The sequence below is a fragment of the Pelodiscus sinensis genome, chromosome 15 (assembly GCF_052426305.1).
Source record: "Pelodiscus sinensis isolate ZL-2025 chromosome 15, ASM5242630v1, whole genome shotgun sequence".
Classification (NCBI taxonomy): Eukaryota; Metazoa; Chordata; order Testudines; family Trionychidae; genus Pelodiscus; species Pelodiscus sinensis.
The window spans coordinates 36,289,429-36,306,258 of record NC_143066.1 but is presented as its reverse complement, the minus strand read 5'-3'; the positions used below and the strand labels follow the sequence as shown (position 1 = coordinate 36,306,258).

At 60.3% G+C, this 16,830-nt stretch overlaps 2 protein-coding genes across 5 annotated transcripts in view; one reads left to right on the top strand and one right to left on the bottom strand.

Moving 5' to 3' along the window:
• SACK1G (scaffolding CK1 anchoring protein G) overlaps window positions 1-5,590 on the top strand; it is a 35,046-nt gene extending 29,456 nt beyond the window's left edge. For 2 of the 3 annotated variants that reach the window (XM_075899776.2, XM_075899775.2), the window contains exon 5: window positions 5,011-5,590. In XM_075899776.2, the coding sequence (XP_075755891.2) occupies window positions 5,011-5,436 (426 nt within the window). In that variant the 3' untranslated portion in view covers window positions 5,437-5,590. The remainder of the gene's footprint in view (window positions 1-5,010) is intronic. The other variant, XM_075899777.2, reaches the window with a different exon arrangement.
• Window positions 1-16,830, bottom strand: part of SLC5A10 (solute carrier family 5 member 10) — a 105,437-nt gene that overhangs the window by 64,475 nt on the left and 24,132 nt on the right. For both annotated transcript variants that reach the window (XM_075899779.2, XM_075899778.2), the window contains 4 exons: window positions 14,692-14,797; window positions 11,591-11,671; window positions 5,526-5,731; window positions 466-601 (listed from right to left, as the gene is read on the bottom strand). In XM_075899779.2, the coding sequence (XP_075755894.2) occupies window positions 466-601; window positions 5,526-5,731; window positions 11,591-11,671; window positions 14,692-14,797 (529 nt within the window). The remainder of the gene's footprint in view (window positions 1-465; window positions 602-5,525; window positions 5,732-11,590; window positions 11,672-14,691; window positions 14,798-16,830) is intronic.

The following is a 16,830-nucleotide window of genomic DNA, read 5'->3' as shown; positions in this document are numbered from 1 at the left end:
TGGAGGCGGGGCCTGGGCAGAGGAGGCGGGGCCGGGGACTTGCCTCCCCCAACCTTACCTTCACCCACCGGCCATGCTGAAAACAGATGATCTTGCAAAGCCTGTGCCATTTGGGGGCAAACGCTCTTTGAGCCCTGAAATTCAGCCCTGAGCCGCCACTCCCCCCACCCATCGGGAGCCAAACAGCCCGTCTCCAGCTCAACAAGACGCTCCAGCCGCAGCACAGGGCATTTCACTAGCTGGGTGCCTCCACCGCCCCTGCAAGGCAGCCACCCCTCCCCTGGGCTCCGGGAGAGCAGGCCCAGCCCAGGGGAGGAAAAGGAGAATTTTGGAGCCAAATCCCAGGCCTTTTGGAGAACACCCTGCTTGCAGGCTCCGTGCCATGTGGCTCACACGGCCCTTCGGCACCACAGGCAAATCCCGACACCCTGCCGGCCTTTCCCCTTTGCTGTGTCTGTACCTCACCTGGATAGAGAACCCGGCTGATCATCCCTGGCATGATGATAAGTCCCAGCGGCAGCATTTTCAAATAGCTCGCCAGGATGGAGCCGGCTTTGGCGTGACTCAGGTTCTTAGCCGAGAGAGACCTCTGCACAATGACCTGCAAGAGGGAAGGAGACACGGTCAGCGGCCGCCTAGTGCATGTGGCATCAGCCCAAACCATCCGCCCACGTCCAAACTCCCCCGAAGGCTGGGGGACACCCAGGCCCAACTGATCCATGCATCCTGCCGGGCAGCAGTTCCATTCCCCGCAAGACCCACCGGTGTTATTCCACCCACCGGTCTTAGTCCGACTTCCCCCTCTGGAGACCCCAGCTCCGTGCGTGCAAAAATTCTGCCTTGCCCTCCCCTGGGCTGAGGTGAGAGCATTGCATGCTGGGATGCGGCGCCTCTGCGGGCCGCAGCCCGGCAGTGGCGCCGCTCGGTTTGGCAGCGTGGGAGCGCTGCTTGGTGACGCGCCCCGGTTCGTTTGTTCCCAGTAAGATGGGAGAAGTCGAGGGAGAACGTGAGGCATTGTTAAAGCCTCAATTCAGTGTGGCACATTCCTGTTCCCACTGACCCCTTCTGCCTCCTCTGGCCCTCCCCCCCACCCACCCATTGCCCCGGGCCCTCCACTGCCTGCCCTGGCCCCCCACCCATTGCCCTGCGCCCTCCACTGCCTGCCCTGGCCCCCCACCCATTGCCCTGCGCCCTCCACTGCCTGCCCTGGCCCCCCACCCATTGCCCTGGGCCCTCCACTGCCTGCCCTGGCCCCCCACCCATTGCCCTGGGCCCTCCACTGCCTGCCCTGGCCCCCCACCCATTGCCCTGCGCCCTCCACTGCCTGCCCTGGCCCCCCACCCATTGCCCTGCGCCCTCCACTGCCTGCCCTGGCCCCCCACCCATTGCCCTGGGCCCTCCACTGCCTGCCCTGGCCCCCCACCCATTGCCCTGTGCCCTCCACTGCCTGCCCTGGCCCCCCACCCATTGCCCTGCGCCCTCCACTGCCTGCCCTGGCCCCCCACCCATTGCCCTGCGCCCTCCACTGCCTGCCCTGGCCCCCCACCCATTGCCCTGGGCCCTCCACTGCCTGCCCTGGCCCCCCACCCATTGCCCTGTGCCCTCCACTGCCTGCCCTGGCCCCCCACCCATTGCCCTGCGCCCTCCACTGCCTGCCCTGGCCCCCCACCCATTGCCCTGGGCCCTCCACTGCCTGCCCTGGCCCCCCACCTATTGCCCTGGGCCCTCCACTGCCTGCCCTGGCCCCCCACCCATTGCCCTGGGCCCTCCACTGCCTGCCCTGGCCCCCCACCCATTGCCCTGGCCCCCCACCTATTGCCCTGGGCCCTCCACTGCCTGCCCTGGCCCCCCACCCATTGCCCTGGGCCCTCCACTGCCTGCCCTGGCCCCCCACCCATTGCCCTGGGCCCTCCACTGCCTGCCCTGGCCCCCCACCCATTGCCCTGGGCCCTCTACTGCCTGCCCTGGCCCCCCACCCATTGCCCTGCGCCCTCCACTGCCTGCCCTGGCCCCCCACCCATTGCCCTGCGCCCTCCACTGCCTGCCCTGGCCCCCCACCCATTGCCCTGGCCCCCCACCCATTGCCCTGCGCCCTCCACTGCCTGCCCTGGCCCCCCACCCATTGCCCTGGGCCCTCCACTGCCTGCCCTGGCCCCCCACCCATTGCCCCGGGCCCTCTACTGCCTGCCCTGGCCCCCCACCCATTGCCCTGTGCCCTCCACTGCCTGCCCTGGCCCCCCACCCATTGCCCTGTGCCCTCCACTGCCTGCCCTGGCCCCCCACCCATTGCCCTGCGCCCTCCACTGCCTGCCCTGGCCCCCCACCTATTGCCCTGCGCCCTCCACTGCCTGCCCTGGCCCCCCACCCATTGCCCTGCGCCCTCCACTGCCTGCCCTGGCCCCCCACCCATTGCCCTGCGCCCTCTGTCCTACAATGAAGGAGCCTTTTCTCTCCCCGCACAATTAAATTCCAGAGTCCCTAGACAGCACACGACAGCAGAGCCATCCAACCCTGCAGCAACAGCCCCTGGCCCCCGGTGCGCACTGCATCACGTGCCCATCATGCTTTGCAGGCTGGGCCTCTCTGTGCCGTTCCAAGGAGCAGGCTGAGGGGCCGTGGGCGAGCCGTCTCCAAGGAGCAGAGAGGGGCAGGGGCTGTGAGCGGAAGAGGGGCTTTGACAGCGCATTCCCGCAGCATGCGAGGCATGACAGCGCGGTCCTAAAGCGCCAGAGCCCCGGGCTGTTGCTTTACTGCCTCCATTTCCCAGAGGGGGAAACCGAGGCAGGCACCTGCGCAACTCCATAGCAAAGCCAATGGTGCAGACCAAAGCGGCCGATTTCTCAGGCCTCTGCCGGAGCCACACTTCTCCCGCTGACGGCAGGGCCAGATTCGGAGCCTCTCTTAAAACAGCCACATCAGAGGAGGAGCTAAACAGCCTCCCCCATCCCCAGACTTCCCCCCAGGGGCGCAGCGCCCCTCTGGCTTTGGCTCCATCTTCCTGAGCCGCTGGTGCAGAGGTGCCGAGCGCGGGGCGTAGTCTTGGGGCTGGAGTACACGACCACCCCAAGGAGCAGCATCTCTCTGGCAGGGGCGGCAGCCTCGTCCCCCGTTAGACAGGCCAGGCTTGCAGGCCACTGCGGCCTTACTCATCGCATCTAGGGCTGCAATGAGCAGGCAGCCTGCAGCTGCCACCATTGCTCTACTGCTCACTCCCCTCCCCCGGGCACCTCTGCAGACACCGATGAAATTGCACCGGAGGGAGCTTCAGGCCTGCTGACCCTAGAGACCAACCGGGGGCTGACCCAGGCAAGCATAGAATCCTAGAACACTAGAACTGGAAGGGACCCTAAGAGTCATCAAGTCCAGTCCCCTGCCCTCACGGCAGGACCAAGCACCTTCTAGATCAGTGTTTCTTAAACTGTGTTCCATGAGGCAGTTGGAGGTGTGCCGCGGAGAACAACAGAGTTCAAAATGGCAGCCCTTAAAGAGGCAGGCGACCTTTTTTTTTTTCTGCTCAATAACTTTCCCCCCAACCTTTTTTTTTCCTCTCAACAAAAAATTCATGGTATTCCTGATAAAAAAAAATTATTGTTTGGTGTTCCTCGGTCTTAAAAAGTTTAAGAAACACTGAGCTAGATCATCCCTGACAGGTGTCTGTCTAACCTGCTCTTGAATATCTCCAGTGATGGAGATTCCACACACTCCCTAGGCAATGGCTGTTTTCTGGCCCGTCCATCTGTCTGATACGCAGGGAAAGGTGCTGAATGTAGCGGCTGCTCCCGCGCCCCCGTTGCTGGGACTCAGAGGAAGTTGCAGGCTGAATCACAGCAACACAGCGCGAGAACCGGCCAGGAACCTAATCCAGGCTGATCCCTGGTGGCTGGCCCACGGGCAGGCAGGGGGTAATGAGGAGGTGCCTGGCCACCCCACAAGCATTCTCTGCGGCAGGAACCACTCACACAAAGCCTTTAGAGAGGAAGGACGGACCAGTGGTTAGGGTGCCAAACAGAGCCTGGGGAGACCCAGCGTCAAGTTCTGGCTCTAACACAGACTCCACGAGACCTTGAGCAAGTCACTTAATCTCGCTGGGCCTCGATTCCCCGTCTAGAAAGCAGGATGTCGGAGCTTTGCGTCCTTCGCCCAGTGCAGCCCATCAGAGCTCAGGAAGGAGGCCCAGAGAGGCAGGCCCAGAACTACAGCCACCCGGATTGCCAGCGTGCTTGTCAGCAACGCCGCTGTGGCTCGGAGCCTGTTTGCCAGCAAGGCGTGGTGCAAAGACGCAGGGCGCCTTGCCCGGCTCCCTAGGAATTGTGCGTCTGCTAAATATTTGCTCTTCTCATGGGACATCTCAACATGTTCACAGCCCTCCCCCAATCAGGCTTTGGCATGACCCATTTTGCGGACTGGCCTCAGAGCCCACGACAAAGGAGGGGGCGAAAAGGCACCGGCCAGGGTATTTAAGCAGCTAACAGAGGGAGACAAATATCCCGTCTAAGGGAGGGATTAAGACAGCTGGGACCAGATCCAGTAAACTAATCAAGCCTCCGATGCTAGCTACAGTGCTACTGGCTCCCTGCCCCACCTATGTCACCCCCTGCTCAGCCTCAGATAGCATCTTCCCCACCACTCACATCCACGGCTCCCAGCTGTGCGGGTCCGTGGGCCCCTCCAGGCTCAGAGCCTGGATCTGCAGCTGCTTGGACCTTGCCTTAAGCCAGCGGGTAGCAGGCATGCAGAGGGTCACCGGGGTGTTCAGGTGACTGTACAGAGGCAAAGCACTGAGGTATCTCTGGAGACCTAGGTGATGCTGTGAATTTCTGGGGGACACAAGGGGCAAACTATGACAGGCTTAGTTCTTTCTCTTGGGGGTTTCTGTCCTCCAACCCAAAAGAGAATTGCAGCTGGGGAATGGCAAAGGGACTGGCCCAAGGTTGCACAGTGAATTGGTGGCAGAGCCGGGCTCAGTTCTTCCTGAAACCTTTATTCTCTTCTCTTGTCTTTATCCAACAGGGTCGGCCATTCCACCACTGTGGAACCAGGACCCATACATGCACAGGCCCAAGCAAAGTTTGCATCCATACCCCCAGGCGCGAGAAAACTCCAGGGCCCAGCAAATACAAGACAGACGGAACCAGTGCTAAAAGACCCACCACAGCCCTCAGCCCCCCGCCGTACTGGCAAAGCAAAGGGTTCAGTTCCCCCAGGGACGTGCCGCCCGGACACCTCTCACAAGGCAATAGCAGAGCAACCGGCAAACCCTTAATCTCCCTCCCAGAAAGCCAGAGGACAGCGGCCGAAGTGAGGACGCCCCTCGGCATCCCGCTCACCAAGCTCTCCCAGTCCAAGCACCTCAAGAGCAAGGTGGGGGGAGGCCAGCAGGTTCCCGCCGACTCCAAACGGAGGCTCCCCGGAGCTGCCAGCCGCAAGGAGCAGTAGGCGCCGAAGCCGGTGGACTGCAAGTATTCCGAGACCACGGAGCGGGGAGGTGCAATTCCGCAAGGGAGGGGGAACACGGTCACGTTTACCTGGTCGGTGCACCAGTACCACGTGGCCAAGACGGACAGCCCGAAAGTCATGCCGGGCCAGGGGAGGTCTCCGGAGACAGGATCTCGGAAGAGGTGCATAGCGTCCGCTCGGGGCAGGTGGCATGTCGTGTTGGGGATGATTTTGGCCGGAACAGCCTTTAAATACGCCTCTTCCAGGTTCTGGTACCCTCCGATATGGTTAAACGCTGGAAGGGGACGGGGAGGGGAGGCTGTTTAGAGCACTGACATTCGAGCCCATCAGCTGGGGAAAGCCCCCAGCGACCTTCCCAGGCGGAACCTTCCCGCCCACCCCGCCCGCAGGGCCAGGGAACGACCCACCCCACATCAAGATGGAATTTTAGTCTCATTTAAGAGACACGTCAGCTGGTGTTTTGCACAGTGGGGCCTGGTAGAGTCCTGCTCCCCACGGGGGGTGCATCCTGGGGCCTGGAGCCAGGATCCTTTCGGGATGCTCCCTCCCTGGAGTTTGTACTTCAAACGAGGCATTTGTATTAAAGCACCAAGGTCTCCAGGCAGCAGCACGCTCTTATTTAAGTGCAACATGCGACCAGCAGAAGCAGCAGCTGACTTGATTCGCGATGGTGCGGAGGGGAGGGTCCATGCTTTGGCTCTGGAGCAGTGTTCCCTGTAAGCTGAGCGCCTGGGGGGTCACCCAAGTGAGAGTCAGGTGCTGCCCAGCTGATTACCTCAACCGGCATCACGTGTTTCTACTGGTGGTGCACATCCGCACCTGCCTTGGTGCACAGAACAAAATTCATTCCACTCACGGAGGGGAAAAAAATGAACAGGAACGCTGCTCAGGAGTCAGACCACTTTCTATCTAAGTACTGACCTGGCTGCCCTCTCAGCCCCACACAGTCTCTGGGCACCTACACACAAGTGCAATACCGATTCGCTTCTCCAGGTTTCCTTAGGGTACGTCTACACTGCAAGCGGCGCTCTGGCTGCAGCACGTGCAGACATCCCCGAGCTCGCTTCGATCTAGCTCACGTGGGCTGGCCACACCCGCCAGGGATGCTGGGAAGGTCCTGGAGCGGCCGGAGCGTACTGCTCCTAGGGCAGGAGCGTGGGCATGGCTGGACATTCTGCAGGCACCTCTGGCTGCAGCATCCATGCACCTTTGCAATGGCAACTCTCCGGAGCGCAGCGGTCTCCGGGGTGAAAGTGCAAGAAACGTCGTTCTAGCTCCCCCACCCTTCCCACCCCCTCCCCAAATGATCACAAGCTCCCAGAGGAGCCCCCGGATGATAGCGCGCCACTTTCAGGACCACCCTTCCACTCCCAGCCCCTCCAGCTTCGGCAGGGGTGACGCGCCTCGCGGCACAAGGAGCTCACGGGACACCCAGCTGCCCACGGCTCTGTCAGTACTACCAGGTTATTTCCAAAAAAATTACTTGGAAAAAATCGCTCCCGAAACACAGGCGGCCCCCGACTAGCAACACGATCGGTGCCTGGGGGAGCGTCACAAGTTGGGGGGCATCGTAACTTGCCCCCCTCCAGATCTGACACACCCTGTTCCGACTCCCACATCTGGGTCAACTCTCATCGCCCTAGCGTTAGCAGAAAGTTAGATTTGTGGGGTGGCCAAATCAGTACGGACCCTCCCCCACCTGCACCCCTTCTTCCTGTGCCCTCTGAAGGGGTCCATGCCAGCGCTGGCGCCCTCTTGACTCTGGCATGATGGCACCGCTTGGAGGTGCCCATTTGGGAGCAGTGCGAATGCAGCCGGGAGGCAGCCCCAGCTAGGGCCTGTCACAGCGGCTGGCAGCGGAGAGAATTACCAGGGCAGCCCATGAGAACCCAATGCCCAGGTCGTGCTCTGCTGGGCCCAGGCCAAACCCCGGGGCCAGGCAACAGGCCCCCCATCTGCCCTATGCATGTGCCAGCCTGCTGGGGATTTGTGTCCGAATCTACAGCCTCCTAGGCCAGGTGCCGCCACGCTCAGGCACCCATGGCTGGGAATTTCTGACTGAGCATTTACCCTCCAGTAGCGTGGCAGCCCCGGCCCAGACGCCATTCATGGCTTCCAGGGCGGGACGGCTCGCTGTGGCTCCCCCTGTCCCTCCCGGACACAGCACAGCCCTTCCCCGGGCTCCGGCCTGTTTGAGCGGGAGCAGCTCTTCTAGGAAAGCATCCGCCTTCTCTTCGTCCCCCCCACACGCCGGGCAGGCACTGACATGGGCCCCCACGCCCTGAGAGGAGCCTGGCCCAACGCCCTTATAAAGTGCACGGCTCCATTTTGTCAGCGGTCACGGGCCAAGGACAACAGCCCCCCATCGCAGAGGTCTGAGAGCCGGCTCATGTTCGCCCCGAAACGCACACGACTCCCCTCCCCCCGGGGCCATCCTGTTCCAGTCCCTCGACACGAGGCCCTGTGAGCGAAGGCCTTCAGCAACCCAGGCAGAGGTCCCCGGCCCTCCGCGGGAGCAGACGGGCAGACGGGACGCTGGGGCTGACCTCCTGAGCCGTCTCGCAGCCACACACCACTTGAGAAACAGGCCCCGCGGATTTGGGAGAGGATCCCTGTCTGTAAACTCCCCCTGCTCTTATGAACAGGGAGGTGGCTACACGCCCACACCTGGCTAATCCCAGTGTGGGTGAGCCAAAGGCCTGGGTGGAGGGAAGCAACAATAAATGCTCTCGAACAAGGACAGGCAGCGAATGCTGAATCAGTCGAGAGCTCCGGGGCCTGCCCTGTTTCCAAAGGCAGGCAGCCACCCTGGCATTTGCACACCCAGGAGGCCTGGACCAACAAAGGATGTTGCAGGTAAAAGAGGCCTGCCAAGAATTTGTCCCATCGCTGCCTCATTAATACGCAGTGACCTCACTAGAGGATTAATCCCAGCCACAAGGAACCAGCGATTTTGGCTGTGATTTCAATGGCTTGCCATGGTAACCAGCCATGAGCCACAACAGGGCGTGTGTGCGATGGTATGTCCCTTCCACCCCAGGCCTGGGAGGAGGGCTTTTTGCATCAGTGCTGCAGGGACTGAGCGAACACACAAAAGTGCGCACGCATTTGTGAGAGCGGGGGCTAATGCCGGATAGGGGAACCCCAGCTCAGAGCCCCAGCTAGAGCAGGGGGGCCGTTTGCTGGCAGCTCCAAACATTGTTTCATAACCGACAGATTTTGATTCAATTTCAAACGTTTTTTGTTTTTGTTTTTTTTTACATTTTTGCCTTTTTAAATAACATGGGGGGGGGGGGGAAAGGTAATCAAAATTGGGGGAGGACGAAATTCCAGAACCCAAAAGTCATTTCAGCCTCCAAAACTGAAGCCTTTCTTTCTGCAAAGATGCAAATGTTTCATTTCCAAGAGTTTGGAATTGTTTTTAGGGGCGTCGGGTTTCATTTGATTTTTTTTTTAACCAAAATTGACAGGGGGGGTCCACAAAATGTTCCAGGTGACCTGCACATTTCAACTGTCAGAAATCGCAGGCAACAACTCATCGCCCAGTTCTCCCAACGGTCTGGACCTTGCTCAGTCTTTGTAGCCAGCCAGCGAGAGGTCACTCTGTTGGTTAGGCTCTGTGAACCCATTGCTAGGCTTCTCACCACGATTCAGTGACTTGAGGCTGCTCTTCCAGATACTGCACTGTTGAGTAGTTCTGCAAGGTCAGGCCCGGATGAGCAGTCAGCACGAATAGAGCTTGTGATCTCAATTGAAGAGCTGTTTCGTATTTTTGGCAGTAGCTGGAGATCCACCCCCATATTAGCAGGGCCGCCCAGAAGGGGGGCAAGTGGGGCAATTTGCCCCAGACCCCAGGCCCCGTAGGGGCCCCCACGAGAATGCCTGAGGTCTGAGACAGGGAGTGCCAGGAAGGGGCCTCCAAAATTGCTTTGCCCCTGGCACCCTGAATCCACTGGGCGGCCCTGCATATTAGGGATATAAAATCCCGACGAATCAGTTAACCGACTAAGCGGGAGCCAGCCCTGGAGCTGGGGCTGCTGCCACCAGCGGTAAAAATACGCCAGGATCTGGTCCCAAAGCTGGTACTGCCATAGGCAGGGGGCTGCTCCCAGGCGCTGGTTAACCGGTACCCGGTAAGCATCACTCGATAAGGGTGATGCTTAGGGAGGTGGAAGTGTAACCCTGTACACGCAGCCTCCCAGCACACGCCTCGGCTCCCGGGAAGCCGACTGCCCCCGCGTGTCAATGCCTTGACATTTTCAGTGGTCACACGTTTATTTAATTCACCGCTTTTCAGCATCCCTAGTGATGCGGCCCAGGGAACGGGTTCCCCGTCCACATCCCTCTCCCGCGGGCGCGCTCCGGCCACTAGAGGGCGACAAAGAGGCATTTGGACGCGGCAGCCCCGCCTGAGCGAACGGTGAACTCGAGCACAACGTCTTCACGCCCCTCCCTCGCTGCCCTGCACAACAGCCAGCTTGCCAACCGATCCCCCACAAGCGCCTCCTGCTCAGCCCTGTGGCAGGACCCAGGCGTGGGCAAGGGCCTTTCGTTCGCTCTTCTCGGTCCCCGGCACGAAGGGCAGCCCTCGGCCGAAATACCGGCATCCCCGAGGCTCCATTAGGGTCCGGTCTTTGGTTCTGGTCTGGTTCCTGGGGGGGAGGGGCTGTATTTGTACACTCTAGGCGTTGGCTGTTTGCCTTTGATTCGACGTCTGTCGATGCACAGCGTCCTCGTACCCCTCCCCCCGAAGAGGTGCTGAGGTGCCCCCACCCATGTTATCTGGAGTACATCACGTAGGCCGATGGCGGTCAAGCTTCGGCGCCGAAACTGACTTTGCTGGGAGCAGCTGGCACCCAGCCCCTCTGACATCCGGCCAATGAGTCAGGCTCCGAGACGCTTGGCCACGAGCTAACTCCGGAGTTAGGGCATGTGCACTCCGACAGCCACAGCAGCACAAGGGAGCAGCGGGGCCGGCAGACTCGCCAGGCCCCTGGGCTGGGGGGCGGAGCCTTGGGTGGAAGGGGCGGGGCTAGGGCTAGCTTCCCCCAGGCAGCTCTGGAGCTGCCTGGAGCGTGCTACGCTGGACTCCAGCGGCAATTTAAAGGGCCCGGGACTCTGGCTGCGACAGCCACGCGTCCCAGGCCTTTTTTGAATCACCGGGCCATGGGGCAACTTCCCCCTTTGCTCGATGGCCTGTCAGGTAGATGCTCGCTACAGCCACAAGGGGAGTTTCCCGGCAGCGCAGGCAACCCATCCACCCGAGAAGCGGCAGAGACCCGACAGAAGCATTCTTCTATCACCCTAGCGCTCTCTAGGCCGGCGGTTGGGGGGCAGCAAAGCCACATCTCCCAGGGTGTGGATTTTTCACACGAGGTAGCTGTGCCGTTATACGTTCGCCGGGCAGCCCACTGTAGCTGTGAAACTCGGGCCTTGCACCTTCTGCGCCTAAGTGCCCGGTCCGTACAAGGAGGAGGAGAAATTCCCTAGCTCAAAGGGGTGGGGTGAGGCTACGTTCACGCAGGTGCTCCGGGGGGAGTGCCTGGACACGCCCGGGAAGGAAATCAGATCAAAGCAGGGGGAGACCTATGGGATGGGAAGAGAAGCCCCAGAGCCAGTTCCTGCTCCCTGGCCCCTTGCACACGGCACGACGACTCTCCCGCCTTGGCTTTGGCTCTGTGCGTTCCGGAGACGATCCAAGGAAGTAGCATTCTGATGTGGGCGGATCCCCCAACAACACCCAGAAGGGTCCACAGCAGGGAGTTATCTGGGGAAAACCAGGACGTGTCGCTTCAGAGCCAATCGCCTAACCAGCCTGTCACCCTATATCGATCCCATGGGCACCGTGAGCCCGCCGCATAGAACAATGAGGCAGGAAAGGCACTAGAGGGGGAGCCGACCCCGCGCAGACCCAGCACGAAGTCTGTGCATCACGGAGCCCTCTCCCACGGGGATGTGGCCGAGAGGGGCGTAAGTGGCGCAGGCTTTTGCCGGCTGCCTGCAGAGCCGAGAAGCTCGCCCTAAAGGCCTTGGCATTTCAGTCGCTTGGCTCGGGTGTTTTAATTTCCTTTTAAGACTGCTCGAGTTGGAGGTCTCCTTGGAGGGGTGCGTTTGCGCAGCTCCCCGGCCTTACCTCTTACCGCGAGGATCACGGCGCCAAGGACCATGATGAGTGTCTGCAGCGCGTCCGTGTAGATCACAGCTGCCAGCCCCCCTGCGTGAGACGGGAAGGAGACACAACAGCGTCGGGGTGTCAGTCGGCACCGGGCTGGGCTCTGGGGTCCCGTCAGCAATAAACCCAACCGTTCACCTGGCAACGTGTCTGTCGGTTATTGATCCCAGCTAAGCGAGCCTGGAAACGCTTCCAGCCAGATGCAACAGGGAGGCCAGCTCTGTAGCCGGCTGTGTTCCCCACCCCTCCCCCCCGGTGGGTGGGCTGGGGCCATAGGCCTGGTGCATCGTAGGGATGTAAAGTCCCGTTTCATTGGCTAGCCATTAAACTTCATGTTTACCCAGTTAATTGATTAAAAGGAGGCTGGAGGAGCCCCCCTGCGATGGGCACATCTGGGCCAGCTGTGGACAGGCGATGCTCCAGTTGCCCAGAGCAGCCCCTGCCTGCGACACGCCTGGGCCCACCGTGAGCGCAGGGGAAGGCATAGTGCTGAGCACTGGGTCTTGCCCGAGCAGGAGTCCCGAGCGCACTGGATCAAAGGGAGAGGAGGCGGCGGGGGGAGCTGAAGCGAGAGCAGCACAAGGAAGCACTCAGCCCCATGTTCCCGTGCCCCTGCACAGGAGGCACGCCACGGCCGCACAGTCGTGCGCTCACGAGCACCACGGCCCCCGTCCAGCCTGCTCATCTGTCTCCACTTTGCACCCCGACGGGCAGCTGGTGGGGACGAAGCCAGTCAGCTCGGTCAGCTGGCCCAGCCTCCTTCCCCGGGGACGACTGCCTGCTCCATCTCTCCTCTGCGGGGCTTGTACAGCACCGAGCACAGTGGAGTCTGGGGCCATCAGAGCCTCTTCCAACGGTTACTGCACGGGGCAGGGCGAGCAGTGGCCACCAGTCAGAGGAGCGTGCGCGGCCATGGCCAAGGCGCGGAGGCACAACGGGGATGCCTACAAGAATTTCCTTCGTGCGTTGCTCTGATTTTAACGAAGGCAGCAAAGGGGTTTCCTGAACTAGCTGTGGGCCCCCTGCCAGCCGGAGAGAGCACTGCCAGGAAACGGATCCCTCCCTCCTCCTCTCATCCCATTGCCCCTCACACTCCTGCCTCATCCTTCCAGAGCCATTCCACCCCCTCCCTGGTGTTCACACCCAGGCCCGCTGACGGGTGTGCGTCTGTGTGTGCGGAGGTGGCAGTTGCTCCAGGGTCTAGCGACTCAAAAGGGCCCCAGGTTCCCAGCCGCTGCCATGGGCTCTCCCTGCGGTCTTTAAATTGCCGCTCGAGCGCCACACCTCCTGCTCCAGGCAGCTGTGAGAGCCGCCGGGGGAGGGGCATGCTGGGGTCTGGGCAGAGCTCTGGGCTGGCTGCCCCAGCCCCGCCCCTTTCACCCGAAGCCCCACCTTCACTGAGCGGGGCCCCGCCCACCTTGCCTGCGGAGGCTATCTGCGCTCCTGTTCACACCCATCCGATCCTTGCCCTCTCAGCCGGTCCCCCATTAGCCCTCGCCATGCCGGGCACGGTGCACCAGCCCTAGCTCAGCCTCTTTACCAAACAACCCCTCGACCCCGGTGCCGGAGCCCAGCCTGCTCACCGAACGAGACCTGGCAGCGGTGGAATACCAAGGGGGCCACGTTGTGAAGGGCTGGGAGCTATTGACTCGCGGCCAAGAGCGTGTGGGTTTCACGTAACCCGAAACATCCGCTTAGATTACACGGATGTTAAGAGACGATCTCCTGGTTCCATGGCTCGGTAACGCCTCCCGTTCCCGGAGCTCACAGAGCTAACACCGTACAGCGACAATCACAGGAGCACGATTGGAGACCAGCGAGTCACAATGACCTCCCAGTGCAGTGGAGAGATGCATCGCTTGGATGGAGAGGGGAAGAAGTTGGGCCAAACTTTCTCCCCTAGCACTGACCATGAAGGGCATATCCGCTCCTGGGGCCTGCCAAGAATAGGGGGTCCAGTGATTTGAGTGTGGGGTGAAAGCCAGGAACTTGTGAATTTTACTCCCAGCTCTGAGCCTCGCTGGCTAAGAGTGATTGGGAGAAGCACACGAGTCAGTCCACCCAGAAAACAGGGCGACCTGGTTAGAGGATGAAGGAGCTGATAGCTGGGTTCTTTGAGGCGGAAGAGCACTAAGGATTAGGCTAAGCAGGGAAGTTGGTGGGGAAATGTTAGCTGAGGCCCTTCTGACAAGTGTTAGACCTTCAGAATGGTCACAAGGCGGGGATGTCAGAAGGATGGCCATCATTAACAGGCACGCATGTGTGCGCACCAGTGTTCCCTGTAAGCCGTGCGCTTGTGAGGCCACTCAGGAGAAATTCATATACTGCCGAGCCGATGAGGAGAGCTCCCATAGCTAGGTTTTATTTTTCTACGGGTGGTGCACATCTGCATCTGCATTAGTGCACATCAAATTATTCCACACATGGATGAGGAAAAAACTGCACACGGATGGAAAAGACTAGAGAGAACATTGGTGCGCAGGTTAGCACACGTGCCTATGCACAAGAGAATCCAAAGCCCATTCTGGAGAGGGAGGAAGTTACTGCAAATCAGCCCACTCACGTAGCCATCCAGTGCTAGTCCTACCATGAGGCAAACTGAGGCAGCCGCCTCAGGTGCCAGACTGTGGGGGGGGCCACTAGGACCCAGAGTGTAGAACATTGTGTCTGCTGCTGGTGCATATGTAGGGAGCAGAGCAGGGCCAGGAGAGGAGTAGACCAGGAAGAAGGCAGAATTGAGACCTTTCAACGTTTTGGCCCAAGTGCGGGGGCAGGGGGCGTCATTTGAACTCCCCGCCTCAGGTGCCAAAATGTTGTGCGCCAGCCTTGCAGCCATCAGCCAAACAGCCCTGCCGCCTTCTCTGGGCCACGTACATAGAAGCTGCCCCAACAGGTTCACAGGCAGCATCTCGATGTACGGCCTCGGGGGGGGAGGGGGGGGCAGGGAATCCCCAGCCAATGAGCTGAGCTGTAGCTCAGTAGCTAGACGTGGAACCCAAGGGCTGGCCACCCAACAGAGCACCAGCCTCCGAGTGCCTCCTCTCCGACCCGGCGCGACGTACCAGCGATGGTGTAGAGGGCGGTGACCCCCAGCATCAGGACGGTGGAGAGGTAGAGGTTCCAGCCCAGGCAGACTTGCACAAACAGGGCCCCCGAGTACAGATCCGTCTGCATGTGAAACAAAGGACAGGGCATTTGGGGGGGGAGGGGGTTCCAGGAAGGCCCTGCCATCCCCCGGAGAACCGGGAACGGAGACAACGGAGCTCAATCCTTTCTTCCAAGCAGCCAACTGGAAAGAAAAGAGATGGAGATAGACCTCGCTCATAGAGCTGGAAGGGACCCCGAGAGGTCATCAAGTCCACTCCCCTGCCCTCACAGCAGGACCAAGTACCATCCCTAGCATATTTGCCCCAGATCCCTAACTGGCCCCCTTAAGGATTGAACTCACAACACTGGGTTTAGTAGGCCAGTGCTCAAACCACTGAGCTATCCCTCCCACAGGCCTGTTTAGGGGGAGCTGGAGGTCTCAGTCTGCTTCTGCCAGCCACAGCCCGCTTGGCATTAACCAGGGACTGGCCTGTCCTTCCTGCCCTTGTAGCGCCCCCTCCTGGGCAGAGCTGTGCGGGCAACACCAAGAGAAGCCCCAAATGCCACTTCCCCATGTTGGGCCCGTTTGGAGGGAAAGAGAGCATGCCAGTTATCAGCCTCCCTCGCTCACGCAGGGCTCTCATCCTAACGAGGAGGCAGCGTTGTCTAGTGGCTAACGCTCTGTTGTGGAACTCAGGAAACGTGAGTTCCCAGCTCTGGGGCTGGCCTGTTGGGGCGCCTTGGCCAAGTGGGTTGATGTCTCTTGGCCTCAGTTTCCCCAGCTGTAAAGCGAAGCTAATGATACTGACCGCCAGGGTGACGTGCTTGCCGATCTGCAGATGACAAGCGCTCTAGAACAGCTTGGGATTACTTATCGTTATCCGGCCAGGCGCTCGTGGGCCTCCATTCCCGTGGAGAGAAAAAGGTGCCGAACACCTGCCACCATCAGGCCTGTCACTCACCCATGTGCTCCCCTCTTCCTGCCCCATTGCCGACCCTACCCCAGCCAGACTCAGCACCTTCCCACAGCATGTAACTCCTCACTAGCACGCTCTCCTCCCAGTGCTACTTTCAGCCGAGGATCTCAAAACACTCTAGCAACAATCGTTCATTCAGCCTCGTACAACACCCTCGATAGGCAGCTGGGCACCAGCTTCCTTTTACAGTTGGGGAAACTGAGGCAGGGCACACAAGTGCCTTAGCCAAGGTCATAAGAACATAAAAATGGCTGTACTGGGTCAGACCAAAGGTCCATCTAGCCCAGTAGCCTGTCTGCTGACAGTGGCCAGCACCAGGTGCCCCAGAGAGGGTGACCGAAGACAATGATCAAGCAATTTGTCTCATGCCATCCCTCTCCAGCCTCTGACAAACAGAGGCCAAGGACACCATTTCTCTCCCCTGACCTAACCTCCATGAAATTATCTAGCTTCTCTTTAAACTCTATTATAGTCCTAGCCTTCACAGCCTCCTCTGGCAAGGAGTTCCACAGGTTGACTGTGCGCTGTGTGAAGAAGAACTTTCGCTTATTAGTCATGCAGCAGGTCCGTTGACAAGCTCGGAGTACAACCTGCCTTGACCTCACATTTTTGTATTTTTAGACTGGGTGCAGGTCACCCTCTGAGAGCAGAATCTGTCCCCAGTGCTCCAGGCAAGCCCTGTGACCCCTGACACCTCCCCCCCCGCCAGCCCCGTGCTCCACCTCCCTCCCAGCCAGTCCCTCCCTCTCGCCTGCCCTCGATCAAGTGTGTCCGGTATTTTGGGGGGGGGTCTACCTGGTAACCCTAGGTCTAGATGGTACATAGTCCTGCCGTGAAGGCAGGGGCCTGGACTTGATGACCTCTCGAGATCCCTTCCAGTTCTGAAATGCTATGATATGCCGCACGATGGCACAGAACAACACCACGGAATCTCTCCTGCCCCCCGGCAGCACGTCCATGTCTGGAAGGCAACAAGCTTGGTGCAGCCCCCAGGGGAGGACAAGCCAGGTGGACAAGCGGCGTGGGCTGATCCCAGTCCCTAGGCCAGACTCCCAATTCCCTTTTAAAGACCATTAAGTTGCTCCTCTCTGCAACATCGCCCAGCAGGCCCTTCCCAAAGAGAGGCAGGGATGGCTG